At 36.2% G+C, this 27,062-nt stretch overlaps 1 protein-coding gene across 2 annotated transcripts in view; it reads right to left on the bottom strand.

Annotated features, from left to right (window-relative positions):
- The window catches only part of LOC149800233 (sodium channel and clathrin linker 1-like), a 107,024-nt gene that overhangs the window by 37,937 nt on the left and 42,025 nt on the right, over window positions 1-27,062 (bottom strand). For both annotated transcript variants that reach the window (XM_089959802.1, XM_089959803.1), the window contains exons 8-14: window positions 26,442-26,563; window positions 21,538-21,628; window positions 19,057-19,148; window positions 16,376-16,462; window positions 8,762-8,852; window positions 8,124-8,222; window positions 5,138-5,209 (exon numbers count right to left, since the gene is read on the bottom strand). In XM_089959802.1, coding sequence (XP_089815928.1) covers window positions 5,138-5,209; window positions 8,124-8,222; window positions 8,762-8,852; window positions 16,376-16,462; window positions 19,057-19,148; window positions 21,538-21,628; window positions 26,442-26,563 — 654 coding nt within the window. The remainder of the gene's footprint in view (window positions 1-5,137; window positions 5,210-8,123; window positions 8,223-8,761; window positions 8,853-16,375; window positions 16,463-19,056; window positions 19,149-21,537; window positions 21,629-26,441; window positions 26,564-27,062) is intronic.

Raw genomic sequence — 27,062 nt, 5'->3', positions numbered from 1 at the left:
TTCTATTACTTATTTTAAGAGCATAGACTTGTAACAGCTGATTCGAACCCGAGCAAATTCATACCAAAGACTCTTATAAATATGCCAGCAGATTTCTCACTTTGTGCTCAGTGTTAAGAGGTTAGTGTTAGGACTGGTTGGCCTGGTGTCAGGATAATATAACTGTGTGAGATATGATGCCACATGTTTGTGGCATGATGCAGCAGTCCTAGACATCACTATAAACTGCCATACTGCGGACAGTCTAGCAATATGACTCAAACTGTCAAAGCTACTATAAAAATCCAAATCACACACACAGAGTTCCACATCTTAGGGCTGTTCCAATATAACATATTTGGGACCCTGCAAAGTCACTTTCAATTTGGAATAGTAACTTGTCAAAGCAAAGTTTGAATTTTGTATCATTATCATATGATTGTTGTTGTTGTTGTAATGTTTAACACCATATTTCAGCACACAATAGGCTATGCATGGCGGCCAGTATTAATGGTGGAGAATCTCAGAAAGAACCCGGCAAAACCCCAGGAAGAACCACTGACCCACGAGAAGCCACTGGCAAGCTTTCTCACATACCCACGTTAGCCGAATCCTAGACTCAAACCCACGCAGACAGAGGTGAGATGGTAGTGATCCGTAACGGAGAGCGCTTTAGACCACTCGGCCACTCGGGGCCCACTCATTATCATATGAATTGTTTGCATATGTTTTTAAAAATTACCTTCTGTGAGTACCATGAATGTTTAAATGGAATAGCCCTTATCCTGCAGAGCAAAGAAAGGACGTTTAATGTGGGAATGTTTCTTCCACAATATAATGGTCTATCATTTATGAAAACTAAAGAATAGCTTGAACCTGATGCTGCCATATGTAATCTCAATTCAGTAAGATGCAGTGGATGGTTTCAATGAAGATATAATCACTGCAAATATCCAGTTTTGTACAGTCCCCATGAATGCATAGCAAATAATTGTTTTTTAGAAACAGCTGTTAACCTCAGTCCCCGGAGTCAATTGCTTAAAGGTAAAAGAGTACAAATAAACTGTGAGATTATGTCATCAGAGTGTTAACTTCTAACTAATTCCACCAATGTCACTTGAGATGATGTTTATTTTACTGTCCTGTATGACTTTCTACTTACAGCCTGCCAGGGGCAGACAATCAATTTGCTTATTTATTATTAAGATGGTATACATGTGAATTTTACAGAAAGGCCTTCTTTCAACTGAACAAAAATGTATTCATGTAGGAATCTGTCATGCAATAAGAATCATTTTATTTTTCTCATGACTGGTAATAGGAATCTTGATTCTTTTTCACAATGATTCTTTTTTCAGGGGTGTTCCATTTAAACAAACATGACATCCAAGAAGCTATTGGTAAACTTTCTTACATACACTGCCGTCGGGCATTCTGCACACCTAAGGTTTTCGTTTCCAATACTGAAGCAAAACGCATACCGAATTCGAGCGATTGACAAAAATAAAATACAGCAATGCTTACCATTTTAAAAGATGTAATTGTCACCAGAATATTCTGTTCAAAATAATATTAATTTTGGACACAGGGGATACCACCCCCGTTTTTCCTGACTTGCGATATGTCGGCCTATTCTGCGCATAGCTTTGAAAAGAGGTAATGTTTATCCATCTTGCTAGAGAAATGAAATATATTACTTCGGACTATTTCTGTCAGCAGTTCAGTCGAGTAATTAGGTCAGGTTTATAGCTAGTTTTACAAAATTCAACGTAAAAATGCCAATAAATGGCAAGAGATATTAAGCAAACTAAACTGATCTTGTAAAAATGTTAGTAAAGTTCAACATTTTATGAAAAATAAGCTATTACATGGAAGAGAAATAACAATGAATAGGATGTAATGTTTTTACAACGTCATGTTGATGGGGAAAAATTACTACAGAATTTAGAAACAGACTATACGCCGGGTAATTTGTTGAGAATTTATGTTGTAACGGCAAGTAGACACGCTGGGTAGCAGACGATTTTTTTACGTGTGGGACAACTTCTTGCAAAATTGGAAACTTGGGTTAAAATAGCTTTGTTTTAAGGTACACATTTCCATCTTTTATACAAGGTATTTATTTTTATGATTCTAAAAGATGCATAGTAAATCAAATTTTCTGGATTACCGGTTCAAGAAGGTCATGGAGTGGGTCTTCAAGTTGCCATTTAGAAATCACATTTTTATGTGCATTTGGAGTTTAAATTTGGGATATTTTTGTACACTTTATGAATATCACTTTTCTTAATTAATGTATGATTCTTCTTCTGGATACAAAATGGATTTTTGACCCAAAATAGCACGTAATCAAATGTTTACAGAAATGATGTATCATTGCGCAGAATTACACGATGCGCATTATAGGCTGACATGGCAGTACTCATACTGGCAGAGCCCAAGACTTGAACCCATGTGACATATGAAAATGACACCCAATTCTAAATGGAAACTATGGGTGACTACTCCATAATAAATGTACCTTCCCTGGGTCCAATGTATGTTTTAAAGGAACAGCCCTCATATGCATATGCAAAACTGCATCAATCAATCTAAGAAACATACATAGATTTGCACATTTTTTTTACTCTAGTGTCAGTTTCCAATTTTTGATTAATTATTATCCACTCAACATAACTTACTGTCTGGTATCTTTCTGACAGTTTCAAAATTCTTACAATGTCAGCTTAGGATTTTGCATAGGGATGTCAAAATAGTCATTAACAACAAGGAACAATTAGCAATCACTTTATTCAAATGAAGTTTTTGCATCGTTTTGTAAATAGATCATTTGTCACCTGTACCATAATTTCTAGTTTCTAAGCTTTCATTTTAATCTTAAAATATCAGAAATTACAAGCCAGATGTTAACTTTTACACATACACTTAAAATTCTTATTCCATGCAACATGAGCCTTCTAGAAACCATTCACATACTTCTAATAAAACCTTACAAAAAACACCTCCGATTTTGTTTGAAATTTACAAGTTTTTGGATATTTCCAAGCCAAAGTATATATGTCGTTTCTACTGACTTGGAAATCAAGCATAATTTCAGTTTCTGTTCAAGATTTTGATCATTGAAGCACATTCTTTCCAGTAATTTTCAATTGTCTGATGATAAAATAATCATCAAAAAATGAATGGTCTAAAACAAAGATTCCAGTTCGTCTCATACCAGACTCATGTCTCATCCAAGCCTATCAAACTATGATTTCAACAGTCAAGACCAACAAATTCTTCTCAGCATTTTGTTTATTGGATTCAGTTAACGAACTGACACCAATTACCTATGCTAAGTTTCAAGCCACATTAAAGTTACCAATTCCAAAAACTGACCATATTACACACTTTTTCTAATCATATCATTTCTGGAGGGAGGGAGTCGGGAATGCTCCTGGGCAGTCCCCAAGTCCCTTCACACCTTATTCAGCTGCATGGATAAAAGAACTGAGGCAAATTATTTTAACCTTTGACTCCAATGAGAAACCTTAGTTTCACACAGAATGAGAACAGGAGTTCTTAACATGTATTATTACTTGTACTGAGTCCAAATCATTTCAGTGGCAATAATTTCTGACTCGCTTGCAAAAAATGTTTCTAAAATAAATTACAGAACTATACAAACTTTTCCTGGTGTTACAATATCTAAGTTCAAGAATTTAATTCAGTCCCAAAGGGTACATACCAGTTTTAAAGAGATCCTTTTTTGAATGTTGAAACAATTAACATCAATTTCCCAGTTAGTACAAAGAAATTACCAGTGGTTATAATCATTGTCACCTTGATGAAACATTCTTCTGTCCTCTATATTACATGGCTGTTGCTGGTATGAAGTCAAATTTATAAAATAAAAACCTAGTCTTAAGTTGTACAGACAGGAAAGTGAAGCTTTTTACAAACATTCAGAAATTTTCTAGAAAACAATAAACCAGGATGTAAATTGTTCACAAAACTTAAAAACCTAGAACTTGGAAGGAACATGGGTTTTGCATCAATTCTTCATGAATACAGTAGCTCATTTTAAGAAGCTTGTTCACATTATAATTTTCCTACATAAATACAATTAGTATGAATTAACCAAATTTTCTACAATCTGATTGGATAATAATAACCAAGTGATACTGATCAAGAATTTTTTATACATCAGTAAATTTGGCAAACTACTTTTATCTATACCAATGCTTTACATGATATAATAAAAATAAAAACCTTCACCCACCCACTTCCAACCAAAATTTGCAACCCCTGATTAAAATCGCCAATTAGAAGTTAAAACAATGTAACTGTGCAGTCATTCCTGCACTCCAACATTCACCCATTTTGCCAAAGAAAGCATATGGCAGGCTTTACAAACAAATCTTCAGAAATTATTGCATTTTGCTGTGACAATATGTTCCACCAGCTGATATTAAAGGTCAGGACCATATTACAAGCAAGGGATCTCACTAAAAATGGTCACAATTTTGCTCTGAAAGACTGAAATGTGTCCAAAGCAAGAACAACGAATGCTGTAACGTATTGCAAGTGTAATGTTAACAAACGGAGTAGGCTGGTTTGAAAAGAATTAACTAATCTTTTTATTATTAAAAACAAACTCCTAAGATCACTTATCGATGTGTAAATTGTTACCTATTCACTCACAAACTTAACATAAAGTCCTTAAGAGTGAGTGGTGAGGTAATATTTACACATCAATAAATACCCAACCATGATAATTGAATCCTATAATATTACAAAGTTTATACAACACAGAGATAAACCAAATACCAAAGTCAAGGTTGCATATCACACAAAATTCCATATGTTTTGCCCTGACCAGTTCATTGCTGCTGTTTAAGTCTGAAAAACATATACAGATTAAAATAATCTAACACTGATGACACAGCTTATTATGTCAAACATGATACTCTCTATTAGTACTCTGTATAGTAGTAAATTCAAAACAGATTTACACTGGTATGGATAACGCACATTTATTCTGCCAATATCAGTGTGTCACCAAACCCAGCAACAATACATCACAATAGTGTTATAGATTATAACGTGTTCGCCATGATGATCAAACACTGCAATGGTGTAAAACTGAGCTGTAAAGAGAGATAAGATGACAACTAACCATCTCTAATGCTCGCACTTCTTCTGTGAGCTTTGTTATTTTTTCATTGCACTGAACTCTCACATTGTCGACCTGTGAAAGAAAGAATAATAGTTTTGAGACATGATGAATCTATAGAAATGTTTTTAAAATTGTATATCTATAGTGTTAACCTGTGGATAACATGTACCAAACTGCAAATAAGCACAGATTCCAGATAAGCTTGGTCATCATGCAGTAGCAGATCAGGGTCTTTACAGCCTGTTTCAAATCAGAGTGAACACTCTACACTATAATCTGCCAGCACATCACGTACCAACAGTGCAGGGTCTTTACAGCCTGTTTAAAATAAGAGCGCACAATGTGGACCATGATCAGCTAGCACATCATGTAACAGCAGATCAAGGTGTATGATGTTTGCAACTGGAAGACTTTGGTGTATGCATGATATAATATGGCATTTAAATACAGTTCTATTCAAAACATAACAAGACCAAAAATGTTTTGTTTAATTCAAATGTATGAAACATTCAAACTACAACAATAACAAGTGTGAAGCAACATCCAGGGAAAGACATTTCCTGAACGATATCAGAGTTTTTCTGATCCAGTCCAAATGCATAACATGTAACAAAATCTGCTTGGGACTACCAAAGTTTTACATATACATATTAGAGATGCACAGCATGACCAGCATATCAGTTTACTGTTGTATTTTTTCCAGTGGTGCCTACCACTGCACTTTTCCACTCAGTATGGAATGTATGGAAATTCCCAAGTAATCTGGTTATGAATTAAGTGATATTAACAGCATGTCTTCATTTTTCAAGACAAAAGAATCCCCAAAACTTTTGTTATTGTTTTTGCAAAACATTTTATTTGTCACAAATTAATTTTGAATATTACAATTATATTTGGGTTCTTTTAGACAAATATCTGACACATATCATATATGGCAATGTGATAGCCAAATAGCATGTTGTGAAAGATGTTTAAGGCAAATCAAATTTTTGGAAGAACGTTTGAAAATCATTTTTTTAATAAACATATCTTACTGTGTTAATTACAAGAACATGTGTAAGACTGTGAATCATCCTATGCTTTTTGGGACATCAGTTGTTTCCTGTTTGAATTTGACATTTCTAAATTCCACTAAATATTTTCTCTTTGGTTGAATAAGTGTTTTATGTTTATTGGCCTTCTCTGAATACATATCTTAGTTTGGTGTTGGCATCTCACTCATATTTTCCCTGCCTACACATCAATAGTGTAACTAGTAAATTGTTGGCTACAGTGTCAACACTCTATCTGTATCAACAAACACTCCAATGTCAAAACAATTTCTTTCACAGGGTGTCAGCTATAGTGTAAGCTTAATCATCCAACTTTAGTTAGTGTTTAGATTACAAATTATACAGCAATTAACATTAGAACAGCAAATATATCTACCATAAGACAATGACCATATCACTGTTGTGGAGTTGGGCTGCAATTTTCTTTTCAGGTGAGATATATGTTTTTCTTTTCATCTCAAGGTAATTATGTTTCATTCTTCAAAAAATACAGTGGATATAACATCACATTAATTTGTTACAAATAAAAGCAAGATAATTTTTCCAGCTAATGACAGATGGAATTTTAAACAAAAAGGTATTAGGCCCCTGCCTCACAACATTATAATTGTTGGTCCTAATATAATTGCGGTATACCATGGCGCATATCAAGGTATGCTTAGAAATACTGTTATACATGGTATACTATGTATCCAGCTCTAATACATGGTATGCTTAGGAATACTGTGTTATATCATGGTATAATATGTATCCAGCTCTAATACAAGGTATGCTTAGAAATACTGTTTTATACCATGGTATACAATGTATCCAGCTCTAATACATGGCATGCTTAGAAATACTGTGTTATACCATGGTATACAATGCATCCAGCTCTAATACATGGTATGCTTAGAAATACTGTGTTATACCACAGTATACAATGTATCTAGCTCTAATACATGGTATGCTTAGAAATACTGTGTTATACCATGGCATAAAATGTATCCAGCTCTAATACATGGTATGCTTAGAAATACTGTGTTATACCATGGTATAAAATGTATCCAGCTCTAATACATGGTATGCTTAGGAATACTGTGTTATATCATGGCAAAAAAGGTATCTAGCTCTAATACATGGTATGCTTAGAAATACTGTTATACCATGGCATAAAATGTATCCAGCTCTAATACATGGTATGCTTAGAAATACTGTGTTATACCATGGCATAAAAGGTATCCAGCTCTAATACGTGGCATGCTTAGAAATACTGTGTTATACCATGGTATAAAATGTATCCAGCTCTAATATATGGTATGCTTAGAAATACTGTGTTATACCATGGTATAAAATGTATCCAGCTCTAATACATGGTATGCTTAGAAATACTGTGCTATAACATGGCATAAAATGTATCCAGCTCTAATACATGGTATGCTTAAAAATACTGTGTTATACCATGGTATAAGATGTATCCAACTCTAATACACAGCATTTAGACTCTTTATTCTAAATTCCCAAGGAAAAAGCTTCAACATGTCCAAGAAAAATGCAATTTTTCGATGATGAAAAAATCAAAAGAATCATTGTCCAAATATAATTTAATGCAGAACATAATCTTTTAAGATGGTGTTTGATGTACCGAGTTCACATTTCAACAGGATCTGTTAATATATCTTGAATAAATATCCACACCAGGCTAATCTTTACCTACAAACTAGCACAATGCATCTTTCTGACTTTGAAATGCTTTTGGCCATGTTAGGACCTGGCAGCCTCAATGTATTCTATGTTATATCAAACATGTTCTGTCTCTCAACTCAAAACAAAGCTCTTTTTTTGTATGTACGTATCCCTATCTGCTACTGCAGATTTGATAAAAACTTATGATTCTCTGCCATATAAACTGGTTGTGATTTCAATCAAGCCTTGATGTTAAGTCAATACGTTACCTCTTGTCTGGTTCGAGCACCTGCCTCGTTGATAAGTTTGTTGATAACTTCCTTAAACTGCTCAATTTCTTCTTCTCTCTGCTGGACTAGTGCCTCAGCCTGAATAAAAAGTATCTTAAGTCTATACTGAACAAGAAATATCTTACTTGAAGTCTATATTGTCTAAACTAGTATTAACTTCTAACGAAGTTCAAAATAGGATTGCACCAATTGGCAGAAATATCATTTTTGATAAAAACAGAACTACTGTTTGTGAGAAATTCAAAATGTCTACACCATCAAATGAAATAGGCATTGACTAGTTTGAAAATGATACATTTTTAAGTTAACAATTATAATCACAAACCTTTTAATTATTGTTTATGCCGTAAATCACATTCCATACAATTTTATGTATGAATATAAATGAGATTAAATATTATGGCTTCAAAAGGCCAATAATGATGCTTAATCAAAATATGGGTAGTTAATTGTGTTTAAAATTTCACATATTAATCATCCAACAGCTGCCGTTAAAAAAGTCCTGTTTTCAGCTAAGAATAAACATTAAAGTATTGATGGATTTGCATAACAAGTAACAGTTTTCCATAGAAATGAAACCAATGGAATAGTCACTTGCATATAAAAAAAAACTTTACCTGTTCCTTTTCCAGCATAGCATTTTCTACCATTTGAACAGCTTCTCTCATCTGACTAACTGAATCTAGTTCCCTTTTCTCCACTTCAGAGCTGTAAAAATGACCAATAAATCTTTTTACTTTCCCCCATCCACTGCAAGTTTTTTTTTTACTACTAACCTATGACCAAACCCAAGGAAACACATTCTTATCACACCAAATCAATATTTTCCAATTAAAACCCATAATTAAAAAAACCATAATTCAAAGTGAATCTTTTTCAAGAAATCAGTAAGGTAACATATTGATATGTACAGTAGATGTGAAGCCATTCTGTTTTCATAGATCAAAAAATCAGTAAGGTAACATATTGATATGTACAGTAGATGTGAAGCTATTGCAAAGGAGCCATTCTGTTTTCATAGATCAAGAAATCAGTAAGGTAACATATTGATATGTACAGTAGATGTGAAGCTATTGCAAAGAAGCCATTCTGTTTTCATAGATCAAGAAATCAGAAAGGTAACATATTGATATGTACAGTAGATGTGAAGTTACTGCAAAGAAGCCATTCTGTTTTCATAGATAAGATGACAAAGACCATTGACTGCCAGATTGATGGGTTTCTTTGTATTTGAAATCCCTGTAAAGCTTAGTAAAGGTATCTTAATGCAAAACTCATGCTATCAAATAGAAACCAAATTGCAAATGAAAAACAAAAAAAGACGAGAGATGGAGGGACACATCTACAACAAATACACTGTCAGGATGGCAGGCAAATAAAAATCTAAACAGCAAGTTTCAAACAAGAATAGATCATTTAATGAAAGCTTTAAGTTAATGGGGATACTTAAAACAACTGAATCTTTTAAGTAAAATATAAATCTTTCTATTTTTTAATTTTACACTTTGTATCAAACTTGTATTAATGCAAAGATATAAGAAACCAATTTTTGGAGTCAATTACATTGTTTTGATAATACTTACCAAATGATTAGAAGTATGACCACCATCTCACAAATCCAGCCAACCTAAGCTGATTTGTTTGCAACAAAAGTGCTAAAATTTGTCAGCCAACCTAGGTGGGAGTCAGACAAGAGTGATTTCCCCTTAGACTGGTGTTATATTCTATAAATACTTTTTGTATTTAGCAAAACAGATATGCACACTCTGTCAGTATTTAAGAGGTAGCTACCATGAAGTTGGGAGGGCCTATATTATATTATATAAGTATTATCAAAAGCAACTATTATTACTCCCTAAATTGGTTTCTTGTCAAATACATTACCCAATCATAATACATTAGGAGAATAAGTAATGAGGGAGGGAGTTATATTGCTCTTACCCTGAAGAAGGCACAGTCTCTGGCCACCTAATAAATGAAACAGTTTCAAATCTCATGAGAGGATATTGGCAACAGTAGTGTAAGACATCCCTGGATGTGACCAGTAGGGAAAAATCTCACCCACCCACCCATACACCCACACACAAGCCTGCAGAAGCTGACAAGTTATATCATCATGTAGCTGCTGAACAATCATGTAAGGTAACCTGTTGTGTAAGGTAACCTGTTGTGTAATGTTGTGTAAGGTAACCTGTTGTGTAAGGTAACCTGTTGTGCTGCAGCTTCAGATCAAATTGATTCCTTTGGTACGTCTCAGAGGTAAGAGCTAGTTTTAATAACACACCATAACAGGTTATTTAAGGCAATTGTCCTGCCCACAGACACAGCTAGTTTTAGTGACACACCATAACAGGTTATTTAAGGCCATCGTCCTGCCCACAGACACAGCTAGTTTTAATGACACACCATAACAGGTTATTTAAGGCCATTGTCCTGTCCACAGATACAGCTAGTTTTAATGACAAACCATAACAGGTTATTTAAGGCCATTGTCCTGCCCACAGACACAGCTAGTTTTAATGACACACCATAACAGGTTATTTAAGGCCATTGTCCTGTCCACAGACACACCACAGTAGATGACCAAGGTTAGTGTGATGGCAGGATCTCAAACATGCACCCTTTCAGTTGGCATGGTAACCAGTGAAACACTGGTTCCCAAACAGCCAACTTTGGCCTTCATATAATGTCAATTTGGGAATAGTTACGTCGAAATGCAATGCTGGTGGTGACTACCTAAAGTTCATGAGTCAATCTGGATAAGATACTCATTGGGTCTTGAGTTAACTGTTATATGCAAATAAGCCATCATATCCAGGATGATAGAGCCTAAGCTAACACACTCTACTTTCCTTCCTTTTCAGTCTGAAATAACTGAGTTCACCCTCTTCACAATAAATCAGTTCACTTTTGGTGCCATTTCAATACCCAACTGGGCCATGTTTACATCATGAGGTAAAGGGTTCAACAAAGAAAATGGTTTCCAAACAAAGGACTTATTTGCCATGAGTGAAAGCATGTTCTTAGCAATGACAGCATGTGCCATCAAATCAAACCATAATGACAAAACTGTAGATAGTGCACACAATATGTATACCCGTTGCACATGCCCTTTTGGGCACATGCGACGTAAATCCAAGTAATCAATTAACAATATGTATCTCATTTATTCTCCCTGCTGTAGCTAGAATGATTAGAAAGCTGATCTTACATGTGAGGTGAGTCAATGAGGCTCTAGACATAGGTTTCAAATCTGCTTTTTTCAGGCATGTCAGAACCTGTGGCAATTCCAATTTTGAAATGTGGCCAAAAACCTCTTTGTTCTATCCTACATTCTCCATTCCATGAAGATGAATTGTGTCAGAAATTGTGGAAAAGTAGACTTTTATTATGACGGATGTTAAATGTGTTCTCTTCAAAGAGCCAAAGGAGAAAGTTAGCTGTCTGTGGCATCAAGGCTTTTAACACATTAACGTGTTTTCACCTGCATCACTGAGAGAACATGTTCCACTTTCCTTTGTGTGCTTTCAAGGTAGTGAGCCTTTTTGCCCAAACAATTGCATCAACCACCTGTTTTGAGTATTGTTTTTCCTTGAGAGCTTGTTTAATATCAGTCAGTCAAGCAGGTTCAGCAATTCTGGATTCAGATGAAACACCAACAATCACAGTTGCCTTGGCGGTGAGGTAAGAACAGAATTGTTTCCTGGGAACTTCTGCTGCCAATGGACCACCTTAAGCAGCATGATTCTCTTACTGCAAGACCTTTTGAATAGTCATGGGGAAAGCATGAACATCCAATCCATTCCAATCCATGGAAAGAGTATCAACAGCACAGGCCAGTGGTCTTGGACTGAAGAGATGATTGTGGGCAGCATTCCATCTCACTGCATATAGATCAACAAGTGGTCAACACCAAGGAGTGCAGATTTACCTGAGTACTGTGGTGTGCATTGATTCATTTTGAGAAGATGGTCTTGCCATGACAATGAGTCTACTAATATAGTGAGTCTGCCTGGAATGTGCCAGGTTTGAATTTAGATTTTATTATCACACCACCTCTGAAATCCCAAAGCGAAAAGGCAGAGGTTTAGGAATCTGGTCTCTCCTTGCTTTCGGACATAATTTACAACAGTGGAGTTGTCAGACAGAAAGAGAGCATCATTTCCAGACAGCATGTTCTGCCACAATTGAAAAGTATTTACTATGGCCTTCAGCTCCTGGAGACACAGTTCAAATTGGGCAACATGCCAATAAACTTTATGAAAGAAGTTCAGAAGGTGGGTAATGCAACTCAATGAACTGCCATCCATGCAGGTTCTCCCTCTTGCTCAGATGAGACTTCATGTATCCTGAAGCTGGATTTGGCAGATCCACTGGGCAAAGCATCAAACACCACTGGGGCAGAGAATCATGTTTGTAATGGTCTCAGAAACATCTGGCCCAGGATGGTGAGACACTCTGCTGCATTGTGGAGATCCAAGAGGCAAAGTAATCCCCATGCTGCAATTCTGTGAGAATACATGACACCATCCGTCCAAATTTGCAAGCACATTCCTGAGGGTGACAGACCCTATTCACATGTTTTTAACTCCATACCTAAGTGGGTAAAATGTTACAATGACATTAAATCAGAATTTTCCTTCATGACAAGGAGTCCAGGATGGAGAATAAGTGAAACAAGGGATTTTTTCTTGTTAAAGTGTAACTCACCTGCTGTGTTTGTGGGATGTCAACCAAGTAGTTGGAAATGTGGAGACAGTTCTTAAGCTTACACAATTCAGTCCGTAATTCTGTGAAGGTCCAGGGACTAATGTTCAGACTGAAACAAGGACTGTGAATAAGTTATTCCAGTATTTAAGATATAATGTCTGAATAAAATTTTGTGAGAGCTCAGATCTATGATGGGCTGATAGGTGCCATGGGCTTTTGGCACCAAGAAGAATCTTTGAGTACAATTCATGTGAATTTATGTCTTGCCCTTTTTGAGAGCAGGTAGTCCCTCTCTTGCAGAAGTTGGATAGAATCAGGAAGTGGTGCTGAAGGCCCTCTGAGATGAATTATTTGGGCAAACTCCTCTGTAGTGAAGTGTTTTAGTTGTACCACTAACGGGATGAGTGAAAAGCACAAGCTAGGAGTCATTTTCTGTAAGATGGCAGCTTTTACAGCATGATCATTGCTGTGAGTTGTGTGGCTGCTTCCCCATTTGGCATGTTTCTCCAGCCCATGCTATGAAATAGCCTGTACAATATCTGTCTCTTTGGTGGCCTGTTTACAAAATCTTGGACCTGATTCTGGAAGAGCTGATTAGATAAGTGCGGCCTTATGGTGACCCATCAAGAAAGCAAATGTGGAAAAAAGGCATCTCTCTCTGCCCATTATAAATTTACTGCCACTGTTATGGAATTAGCCAGCATGTCTTGGGTTGCTCCATTAAGAACACACTCAATCCATAAGGCAGATTTTCAAGCATGAGCAGCTGGGTTATCAATAGGTGAGGCTCAATTGTGTTCAGATTGCATATATATAGCACTGCATACTAAATCATGAATTGGCAATATTGCTACAACATTTTGGACCAGCTATAGTGTCTTAACAAATAACTTCTGGTCCATATGATTCAATGAGGGTTTTGACATTCCCAAGCATGCCACATCCCTATTCATGGATGGGATCTCTGTTTGTAAAGCAAGCACCTGTTAAAGTTAGACAAGAGTTTTTATTGTGAGAAGAAAAGCTTGCTGACACCTGGGTCTTCAAGCTGCCTCTCTAAATTGCAATAAATAGTGACTCGATCAAATTATGAATACTGTTTGAACACTGTCTGGTCTTTCTTGGCCAACACACTAACGAATGAGGAAGCTTTGTACATTCCAATAACAACAAAGATGGTGTTTGTGAGTGTAAGTCCTCAAACACAGAAGACAAGGGTTAAATGGACATCTCTTGTGATGCCTGTGAAAAAGTTGACCCAGGTCGGCAATGGATAAAAATAAGGATGAAGCCAGACTAGGACACTGTAATCACCTGCTATTCAATGGTCCATGAATGGTACCAGAAATCCTGGACTGTATTCACACTGTAGTTGGTGCCAAGATGGGATGAACCTGCAGCTAATATTGTAGTCATCCAGTATTAGTTGTATAATCAATGGTTTCGGAATCGTGCTAGGTATCTGGGACAGTGTCAGGTATGAGCTGAGGTCACATCAGGTACTGACCACAGCTGATCCACCTCTGATGGCAAAGTCTAATAATAATGGGTAAAGGCTATTCACTTTTCCATGCCACTTTCCATGAGACTGGGCTAAGAAAGGATATTGATCACAGTACCTGGTCCCTTCAGGCTGTTCACTTTTCCATGCCACTGCCACTTTCCATGAGACTGGGCTAAGAAAGGATATTGATCACAGTTCCTGGTCTCTTCAGGCTGTTCACTTTTCCATGCTACAGCCACTTTCCATGAGACTGGGCTAAGAAAGGATATTGATCACAGTTCCTGGTCTCTTCAGGCTGTTCACTTTTCTATGCCACTTCCACTTTCCATGAGACTGGGCTAAGACAGGATATTGATCACAGTACCTGGTCTCTTCAGGCTGTTCACTTTTCCATGCCACTGTCAGTTTCCATGATGACAGGGTCTAGGGTAAGACAGCAGGCCTTTCATGTTTCATGGCACTGTCAGTTTCCATGACATCAGGACTGGGGTAAAACAGGATATTGATTAGTGTAACTGGTCCCTTCCGGTATCTGTTGTAGCTATGCTAGAGCCAGTATTGACTATGACAGATAAACCTCTGATCACTGGTCCACATGGGCTACTGTAGAAAGCTTTAACAAGTTGGGGGATGGTGTAGTATGTGACCCACTCAAGCTTTTTCTGGACTGGTGAACATTCTGCCTTCAAAGATTCTGTCAGTAGAAAGTAGATGTTCACTGATGGCAGCAAAAGCAAACTCATGGCTTCGACATCAGTGATCATGATGTTTTTCTCACATTTTCATTTGCTTGGGGACTCTGTTTGATTAAGATGGTCACCCATACATTTTCCATTCAACACATAGAAATGCTGCATGTCTGGTCCAAATTGCCCTCCATAGAAGTCATACAGACAGTATTGCTATCTTCCACGTACTTAAAATGTTTGTACATCATGCACTTGGTACTGCACATCATTTCAACTCCAATAATTATACAGAACAAAAATCCTGTATACACAGGTAAGGTCAGTGAAGCATTATATTAGCTTACCAGGTGAGGGCAGGCCTATCTAATAAAGTTACCTTCTGACAAATAATACTAGACAATTAATGAATACATTCATATACTAGGTCAAAATTGAATTAATGTACTTTAGACTTTGGGGCAGGTTATACAATGGTGCTGACATGTATATTGGAAGATGAAGTTTGAACACTGTGAATTCTTTACGTCGGACAGAAAAGAGAGCAAAACAGAAACTAATATAGCAGAAGTATACTTTCCTGCATGTGAGAAAACTCCAAAGAATTGTTCCAAACAATGAAAATGCACCAGTGGAAAATAGTCTTATGAGGTTTTCAAAACCATCTACCTAAGGGTAGACCACTCAAGTGTGACTTTTACATAGGCAAGCAATCTGAGCTTTATTTCCATGGAAATGGTCATACTCCAAATGTTTTATGATCTGTTAATGTATATTAAAGAAGAAATAACAATAATTACACAGAATACTATGCCTTGCTGATTCAGAAAATGTACAATGTCACTGGAACAAGTAGGTTACCATCAACTTAACAGAAGGTCAATGAGGTGATTAATTTCACAAATATAAAGACACCCATCAACGTTTTACGACCTTATACACAACAGTGCTTAAGGAACATAGATGTAACCTCAAAAAATTTTCTCTACTTTTTTTTGCCCATGGTGAGCAGCACAATTTAAGCTGAATCTACACATGAAGTTTGATGACTGTACATACAATAATGTCAGAGAAACAATCAAAGGGCTGTTCCAGTAAAACATACCTGGGACCTAGGGAAGGCACTTTTGATATGGGGGTACTCACCTATAGATGCAATTTAGTTTTTTTCTTATCATTTTAATAAAAACTCAAATAAATCAAAGCACCCTAGCATATATTTTTTTAAACCACCTTCCCTGGGTACCATGTATGTTTAAATGGAACAGCAAATGGATGCAAAATGACGAAAATTTTAACAAAATCAAGACAATTTGTATTTGACTCCATACCTTCTCTTTCTCATTTCTGCAACTTGAACTTCCAGTGATCCTTTGTCCCTCTTTAATACCTCAATTTCTGTTTCTCTGCTTGAAGCCCTGCAGCAGAACTTTAGAATCTAAATATCTTTGTAGAGAATGGTTTCTGATGTTAGTCTTGATTAAGTATTAGGAATTTTGATGTATTTAAAACTTTTGAAAGTACCATGGGCAAGTTTATTTCTAGGATTGTAAAATACTAGAACTACATCTGGCTTTACGATGATAATTCTGGGTAGTACAGTCCAGACAGTGGTTGGTTTTTAATGGCACTTTCAACACATTATAGGCCATAGCATGCCATGGAAATGAAAGCTAAGTACCTTCTCAAGGACACACATTGTCAGCTGACCCAGGATGGCCTCGTTGGATAACAAGCCTGTGATCCTTGTATTATTATTAGTCCAACCCTCAAAAAACTCAACTAGCACAGCCCTCCAGTGCTGATAGACACAGCTACACAGGCACACTGCAGTATGTAATGACAGTCACAGCCACACAGGCACATTGCAGTATGTAATGACAGACACAGCCACACAGGCACATTGCAGTATGTAATGATAGACACAACTACACAGGCAAATTGCAGTATGTAATCACACACACAGAGGCACATTGCAGTATGTAATGACAGACACAGCCACACAGGCACATTGCAGTATGTAATGATAGACACAACTACACAGGCAAATTGCAGTATGTAATGACACACACACAGGCACATTGCAGTATGCAATGACACACAGGCACATTACAGTATGTAATGACACAGACACACAGATACATTGCAGTATGTAATGACACACATACACACAGGCATGTTGCAGTATGTAATGACAGCCACAGCCACACAGGCACACTGCAGTATGTAATGACAGCCACAGCCAGACAGGCACACTGCAGTATGTGATTACAGACACACAGGCATGTTGCAGTAGGTAATGACAGACACACAGACACACTGCAGTATGTATTGACACACAGGCATATTGCAGCACATAATGACACACAGACACATAGACACATTGCAGTATGTGATGACAGACAGACACACAGACATGTTGCTCTATGTAATGACACACAGACACACAGGCATGTTGCAGTATGTAATGACACACAGATACACAGGCTTGTTGCAGTTATGTAATGACACAAAGACACACTGCAGTTTGTGATGGCAAACACAACCACACAGGCAAACTGCAGTATGTAATGACACACAGACACACAGGCATGTTGCAGTATATATTGACACACAGGCATGTTGCAGTTATGAGATGATACACAGACACATGGGCACATTGCAGTAGGTAATGACAGACAGACAAACAGGCATGTTGCATTATGTAATGACAGACACAGACATACTGCAGTATGTAATGACACACAGACACTCAGGCACACTGCAGTATGTGATGACAAACACAACCACACAGGCATGTTGCAGTATGTAATGACACACAGATACACAGGCATGATGCAGTATGTAATGACACACAGACACATGCATTTTGCAGTATGTAATGACAGATACAGACACACAGGTACATTGCAGTATGTAATGACACACAGACACACAGGCATATTGCAGTTATGAGATGATACACAGACACACAGGTACACTGCAGTATGTAATGACACGCAGACATACAGGCATGTTGCAGTATGTAATGACACAAAGGCACACTGCAGTATGTAATGACACACAGACACACAGGTAGACTGCAGAATATAATGATAGACACAAAGTGGCACATTTCAGTATGTCATGACAGACACAACCACAAATCCCAGGATTAACAAATTTTCTAAAAGTCAGCTTGTCCCAGGCAAGATGAACTTGCTTTTCATAAAACTGAACTTGCCCCAAAAATGGACATGTAGAAAATGCTTTTGAAATAGCTAGATTTGCACAGGATTGCAGACTACAATCAATCCTATCATAAATTCCATTTGCATCCCCTGCAGAAAGTTCTACACTGTTCATGAGCTGTGTTTTGATCTGTCCAGCACACAAAATTTTTAGTGTAAACTATCAACTGTTCATTAATTGTTGAATCTGTACTCCCATCAATTAATTTTATTCCAAATACTGTGAGTATATTTATTTTTGTGGGTAAGAATTTTCATAATTCTGCAAGAAATCACAGTTTCACTGGTACCATATATATCACAAATACTTGCTTATAAGTGGAGTCCAATTGAAACTGCACAAACCCAGGTCTGCCATTGCACAACATTCCAGCAGATCTCGGTCTATGTAGTTTATTAGGAATAATCAGTATAGCAAAACAAGGACCTTGATCTGCCAGCAGTTTTGCAATGACAGATCATGGTTTATGTTACTTACCATTGGACTTGACATAAAAGCAAGTATCTACACTAGTTAATTTAATGGATTGGCGAATAGCCTTATTGTTACATTGGGTCCTTAAATGTATAGCAACCACAAAATCCAGCAGTTCATTTACAGTATTCTGTATATACACCACAAAATCCCTGCAACCTGGTACACATTAATAATAGTTAACTTACAGTATTCTGTAGGTACCACAAAATCCATGCAACTTGGTACCCAACTAACAATAATTAATATACTGTATTCAATTTTCAAGCAGGGTTCTAGCTGACTTAACCTACAAAATATTACTTACTTCTTCCGTAGATCCTCTATGATAAGTTTTAATTCTGTCAATTTTGTATCTGCTATTCCTTCATTAAATATCACCTCAGATATTTCATGGTCCTGAAAAACAAATCTATGTAAGTCAAAGATATGTGACTAATGTAAAACTTCTGCATGTATAGGTAATATTTGGGTTGGTTTTCCTTTCACTGCATGAAGTGAATATTGTGCAGTATAATACAAGTACACCACTCCCTCGATAACTCGCGCCCTGACAACTTGCAAACCTGCTTATACCGCAGAGTCAGGCCTGGATCCCTTCTTTGTTTAAACTAGAAAATACCCCAAAAATTGATCACTATTTCTTGAACTTGAAGAAAATCACGATCAAAATTAGTAACTGAAACAGTGATATATCGCTCGTTTTATGGTCGAAAACGGTAGATTGGACCTGGACATTTTAATCAACATTTTTAAATTATCAACTTTTAATAAGAAGTCATACAACTGGTTACTTTTTCTTTCCAAACAACATTCTTAGTAAACTGTAATTAAAGATATTCAAGTAAATTTCAATCAATGAAAATGTCACTTATGCCAAGTGTAGACAGTACATTAATATTTAAATGCTAATTAATTTTTATTAAGTGAAATGTGTGTTTTAGTTCTATCTTTTAGTTCCTCTTTAGTGTAATCATCATAAATGCAATGTGTATTTAAACATAAAATGTGTCAATCTACAGAAACAGCTTTGTCCACGAGCATTTCTCTGAGAACCTACTTAAGTGCTCACCATGTTTTGATATCAGACTAGCAGAAGTATTTTTTGTATTGTTGCACTGAATTAAAAGCAGGCATCCTTTGTATTATCACATTAATTATGTCTTTTGAATCAAATTAAAAAGGTGGAATATAAAAAAAGATCGAATACTGTTATAAATGTTGTTGTGTATGTAACATAAACTACCTTAAATTAAATGACTCATTCATAACTGTGATCAAAGGTAACAAGGCAACCAAATGAAATGAATACTTTGTTAATTAAAGAGCTTTGATTCACAGATACAGACCATTGTGGACATTTGAGTTTCAGAGAATTCCTGAACTGGTACTTAGAGATATCCTCAAGAATGATAAGAAGTTTCATTACTACTTCCAATAAAATCACAACATCAAGATTGTACTAACTGAACTATACAAAAATTGAGTTTTGATATAGACAATTGTCTCATGAAATAAATGTCAGTAGTTTTTTAAACAAAAAGAGAAGGAATCTTGTTTGGTGGTGTATCAACAATTAGTCTAGTTCCCTGCTACTTTGACTTCCAACTTGGCAGTATACTATTAAATACCACTCTGGGAACCAGACTAATCAACAAAACGAAAAGCAATGACATAATACACAGATGTTTTCACGTACACGTGATGGTTGTTGAAACCAGCTGGAGCGATCTTTCACATGTTGGACAGTTTGAAAATAAATGTTATTTATACAGAATAATAAACAACTTCATTAGAAAAAGCAAGTTATTAACAATTACTATCGATGTGATTGTAAAACAATGATTCAGCCATTAAACAGCCCAATTCCCTACCCCTCCATGGTTTTCTCGATGTAGACTCTAAGTGGATTTTTTTAATTTTTGGAGGTCCCTTGGTAACTCGTGCCCTCACTTATAGTGCGGTAAATGTTTGTGGACACCACTGTGCACGAGTTATTGAGGGAGAAATGTACCCATATTTTTCCTGTTCTTAGAAAGTGGTAAAGATGCAAAGACGTACAAAATAACTAAAATAGTAGCATAACAATAACTGGAATTTCAGAAAAACTTTGGCTTAATTTGTAAACAAAATAAATAAAAAAGAAAAATAGCCTTCCTGAAGAATAAAATGTAAAAGTATTGTAATGAACCATAATTTGGATGCTGCAGTTCATTTTAACATTTCTTCCTTCAAAGCTACCTTAGTCAGATAATAGCAGTTCTCAAAAACTAATAAATCTTGTTGTCAATTTCATAATGACTATCACATCTTGAAAATTCTTTTTAATAGTTTAACAATTTATATGACAGAAAACTATTTGTAAGAAAGCACTGTTTACAGCAAATTTTTCTTGATTCTGTTTATCATCTTGTGATCTTGTACAAAATGTATTAAATCAGCCTGAATGTCTCTATTTTTGTTATGTATCAATCTTTTTAATATCACAATACAGTATGCAGACAAAATTTACTATAACAAATTTAATCTTTATTGGAGATCTCTCCTGAACAGAAGGTTTATAAAAATGATTACATATTTTCACAGACAAATCAAAAACAAGTTTTCTGTGACAAAAAAAGAGTTTTTATCAAGTAGCTGATGCTAAAAAATTGTATGAAACCTAACACATGCAAGACAAAACAATTGTCTGTAAATCATCCTCAATGACTGACAGTGTAAATGCCACCATATCACTTAAAATACTTCCAACAAACTCCTATTGTTAGCCAAGTAAATGCTATGTTACCTTCCACCCAAGTTGAGTTTCCATCTCTTTGTTAGTTATTTTGAGTTCCTTATTCTGGATAGTGGCAGTTTCAAGTTCTTGCCTTAGGTTTCTGAAAGGAAGGGAAGCAATAAACATGAACCTTTGACAAAATATTTTAAAAATGGGGAAATGCCAAGGAACATTTTGACATGAAAAAACAAAATAAAAGAGCATCAAATTAAATGATATATTTTACCCCCACCCACCCAAACCTTGTTTAATATGGGCTCTAGCAGGGCATTTTTGGTCAGGGTAGGGCAGTCTTCGATTTAACAATATTTTACAGAAACAATATTTTATTATTTTCTTATTAGATTTACAAGCACTAAATTTGAAAGGTTTCTTTATTACCCTAAGTGCATGATATCCACAAAATTATGACTCATATGGATCAAAAGTTATTATGCAAACCCATTTTTTAAAATTCACATAAGCCTTAAACACTGACCTTTTGACCAAAATAAACAGACCTCTTCTTTGAACATGGGTTAGTGGCAATCTCGACTGCTTAAGTGGCATGGGGGTTACTATGATTTTTCTGGGCATGTCTGTCACTAAATCAAGTGGATCATTGATCCAGGGTGTTTCGTCTTAGTGGAGCAATTTAGAGCTATTGCAGTCTGTGACCCTCAGTTCTAAATTATTTTTATAATCAAAACTGATGAAGGTGTATGCCCACAATACCTCCCAGCTCCCACATTACCCCCCCCCCCAGCTGATTAAATGAGCCCATACTTCTGAGGTCGAGGAAAAATGAAAAGGAAATGTCAAACATTAGATGGTCCTAAAAGGCACAGACAAACTGGAAGGTTTCTGGAGTGCAAACTATGTATGAAGCAGTTGTCTTCCCTCCAGGACAATAAGCTGGACAGGAATATATCAGATATGAATATTACCTGACAATGGGAGTACTCATGAAGGTATTCCCATAATGTGAGGCTAAGATCTGGTGATTTTCCCCACCCAACTTGTCACCACAAGCATACTGTCCAACATTATCAGGACTGTTTTTCCATGGATATGTTAAACATACATGTGGAAGGCACTGAGAATGTCTGTCATTTCCAAGGTGCTCATATGAAAGGCCTTCAAGAATCCTCATGCCAATGACCAACACAGATCCTCATGCCAGTGACCAACACAGATCCTCATGCCAATGACCAACACAGATCCTCATGCCATTGACCAACACAGATCCTCATGCCAAGACCAACACAGATCCTCATGCAAATGACCAACATGGATCCTCATGCCAATGACCAACACGGATCCTCATGCCAATGACCAATACAGATCCTCATGCCAAGATCAACACAGATCCTCATGCCACTGACCAACACAGATCCTCATGCCAATGACCAACACAGTTCCTCATGCCAATGATCAACCCAGATCCTCATGCCAATGACCAACACAGATCCTCATGCCAAGACCAACACAGATCCTCATGCCAATGACCAACACAGATCCAGTAAGACATTGACATGGTCCACCCAGTGGGCCAAGAAGCTGTAAGAAACTTCCTTGCCTAAATAGTGTATTGTTTGATGATTTTTCCAACACACAACTTATACCTTTGATGTGTTTCAGAGAAAAATGCCAAGTTAATATGTGTTAAGAGTTCCAATGTCTAGAAGGATAACATCTGAGTAAAGTTACTCATGTTGTGCACTGAAACCATACATATCACATAGTTCTGATGTATGTCACCCAAGAATGCTGTCTTCTGAATGGAGGATGTCCTGAAATGACTTGGTCTAATGTTTTGAAAGTACAAACTTCAACATCTTGGTTGATACCTTCTCTGATGCCTGAATTGTCAAATACTGATGCATTTTCGAGCAAGATGCTAAGTCAATATGTGTTAAAGGTTCAATACGTAGATGTACCAAACAGTTAACAAGTGACAAGGTTCCATTTCTCTACACTTATTAACCACCACACAATGAGAGAAAAAAGGTTGTTCATGTTGTGTACCAAAAACCAAATGAACTCAGCATGTTGGACGTGTCTTGTAGGAACAATGCAGTGTCTGCTGTGAATGTTTAAAACCCTTAGTGAAGGACCAAGAGCTTAGATTGGGGTCATATGAATCAGTAGAAGGAAGTAACACCTTGGACACTGATGACTGATCATGTACTTGTCACATCTCTATCACAGGTCTCAACTACTGTTGAACTATGTGACCAGAAATGTTCCGGAGTAGAAGCCCTGTTTGTGCAGTTTTCTTACTATCGATAATGCCCTTTACATGCAGAAAAACTAGAACTAGATTTTCTTCATGGGATTGCTTGGGAATTCCCTAATGAAGTTTGAACAATGAGTTTTGGATAACATAATCTGGAGCGCCACTTACAAGGATTGGATCACCCATCTTTTTACGAGAACAGCTGGATAAAATCTGAAGAAAAAGGGAGTAATCTGACACCTCAGGTGGGTTGCCAGAGGGCATGGGTGATAATATATCACTAATGAATGATGGAAAGCCTGGGGAAGTAGAAAATGTGTTCTTCTCTCTCCTGTCTTTCTCTTAGGGCATGGGTGATAATGTATCACTAATGATTTATGGAAGGCCTGGGGATGGAAAAACTGTGTTCTTCTCTCTCCCTCCCTTCCTGCCTGTGAAAATAATGACATATATAATTCACTTAACCAGGATTAAAAAGAAAAACCAGCCATTGTTGAGAAACACCACTGCAAATTCTTTAGTAACAATCATGCCTTCTCTTGTCATGTTCCCTAACAGGGTTGTGTATATTGGATGCTCTAACAGAATTGGAGAACTGAAAAGGAGGAAGTGTATAGAAAAACAGCAATGATCGTTAGTGGCTTTTTTGGCTATATGAAAAATTGTCCGATGTATGAAGTCAAGTAGGGAGGAGGTCAACACAACATTCCTAACTTTCATGTGGCATTGAAGGCTTCTCTGTGCATCAACATCTAGACAAGGTACAAATGGAGAAAATATCGCTGAATATGACCTTTTACCAGTGGAGTGAGAAAGCTGCATGTAACTAACTCACCATAAAGAAGCTCTTTCATTACCACAATTGAGAATCCTCTAAGAAATGCACAGTAATTTTTGCAATCTTTAACTATTTTCACAATGACAAACTGTTGTCTACCGAGGCATTGACAAAGAACTGACTGAAGGTGGAGGCTGGCATTCTGATGGAAACAAAATCCTTTAGATTTCTTCTATTGCTGCCATGAACTAAAGTCTGTCCATTCCAATGCCAGATTGACATGTTCTAGTCTTTTTGTTTCAAAGGAAATGATGAAGCATCATCAGTGTGCATCGTTGTTTTGCCCATTAGTTATGCCATAAGTTGTGATTGCAATATGGAATGCAAGTCCATCAGGGTCTGTTTGAGGTGGTTTCAGGAGTATTGCCAGTTTGCTATGAATTTGATAGGAATGGTGTGTCCAGCTGATTAGTCAGTTACCATACCGTAGAGGGTGTATGCCTTTAACCCCAGCCAGCTGGTGCAGTATTGTGCCAAGAATGATCCTAAATTTACCACTAGATACACATTCGAAAATTAAATTCTCAGAATTTAAAGGGCTGAATTTTTAATACAGATTAGCCTACCACAAGTCATTATTTAAATTCAAAGGAATGAACATGGCCATCAATACTTTGCATGGTATATTTCAGTTCAAGTCAGAAGAACAACACAGACCAAATATGAGATCAATTACAAGTGATTAGCAGAATACCATTTCCGAAAACAATACTTTTAATATTTATTTTATAGAATAAACTCCTTAAATTACATAACCATTATCAGATTATGTTAAAGGGTGATAGTCATTTTAAATACTGAATTACATGCTATCCAGTTTGCTCTCTTAATGCATATTACATGTACACTATGCTATTATACTCAGTGTCTTAAGAGGCTTCAGGGGAGAGTAGTATATTATACTCAGTGTATAAGGAGGCTTCAGGGGAAAGTAGTATAATATACTCAGTGTATGAAGAGGCTTCAGGGGAGAGTAGATTAATATAATCAGTGTATGAAGAGGGCTTCTGGGGAGAGTAGTATAATATACTCAGTGTATGAAGAGGGCTTATGGGGAGAGTGGTATAATATATTCAGTGTATGAAGAGGGCTTAAGGGAAGAGTAGTATATTATACTCAGTTTATGAAGAGGCTTCAGGGTAGAAGAGTATATTATAATAAGACACCCTCACAAAATAAAGTCATTATTATTATTATTCAATCTGTCCAAATATTCTGTGATAAATTTGATTGTTTTGCAACACTGACCATTTCTACCATGTTTTGCAACACTGACCATTTCTACCATCTTTTATATGACTTAAGAAGTTCCAGGCTGGATAGAGGGATGGCATAATGACTGCCTTATGTGGTTTTTGAAAATTTTATAGCAAGTGAAACAGTTACTAAGGTTAAATGTAACTAGCAGCTGAGATAATAAGTCAACTAGGTTACATGTAACTAGCAAGTTAGACTGTAAGTCAGCTAGGTTACATGTGACTACATAAATGTAACCATGTACATTCCAGAATAAACAAAAGTGAGTCATTAATACTTAATGTTTGTATGTATTTCTTTGTATTAAAAAATAGCAGTACATTATTGGGACATCAACCGAAACGCTCCTACCTGTTATCATTTTGTAGTTCTTCTATTTCTTTGTATTAAAAAATAGCAGTACATTATTGGGACATCAACTGAAATGCTCCTACCTGTTATCATTTTGTAGTTCTTCTATTTCGTTGTATTAAAAAATAGCAGTACATTATTGGGACATCAACTGAAACGCTCCTACCTGTTATCATTTTGTAGTTCTTCTATTTCTTTGTATTAAAAAATAGCAGTACATTATTGGGACATCAAATGAAATGCTCCTACCTGTTATCATTTTGTAGTTCTTCTATTTCTTTGTTAAGCTGTGTGACAGTTTCAAAATATTCTGAGTGCATCTGCTGAGCTTGCCGTTCAATCACATTCCACTGATGACTACCCTTCTCTGCCTGATAAAACATATACAAACACTAAATCATGGGATAAAACAAAATTTTAGGTAAATCCCATAATCTTTTGTTAAAATAGTTTTATGATCACAGATTAGTAAACACCAGGATGAATAGTCAAGTTGTATGATAAATATTACTGGCATCTGTAAGACAGGTAAATTTAAACTTTTGTTTTACCATAATAATAATAATAATAATGATAAAACATTAACTGTTTATATTTCAATAAAATACTAATTTTCAGGCTCCAACTATATAACTGTAAAGATACTAATACTATTGTAAATGACTGGATTTCACAAGAAAAACATTTTTCAACTCCTAGCTCCATTTCATCAGTTGTATATGAGGGAAAGATTAAATAAATTATCTAAATATAAATCAATGGTATGCTCCCATGGAAACCATCAGCTAATGCAGAGTTTACTTTTTAAAACTGATACAATTTTGGCAGTTGCAAATTAGTTATTCATTTTTAAGGTTTAGAAGATCAATT

This window comes from Sinohyriopsis cumingii, chromosome 5 (assembly GCF_028554795.1).
Source record: "Sinohyriopsis cumingii isolate HCF-2022 chromosome 5, ASM2855479v2, whole genome shotgun sequence".
NCBI lineage: Eukaryota > Metazoa > Mollusca > Bivalvia > Unionida > Unionidae > Sinohyriopsis > Sinohyriopsis cumingii.
Note: the sequence above shows the minus strand (reverse complement) of the source record. Positions and strands in the feature narration are given on the sequence as shown.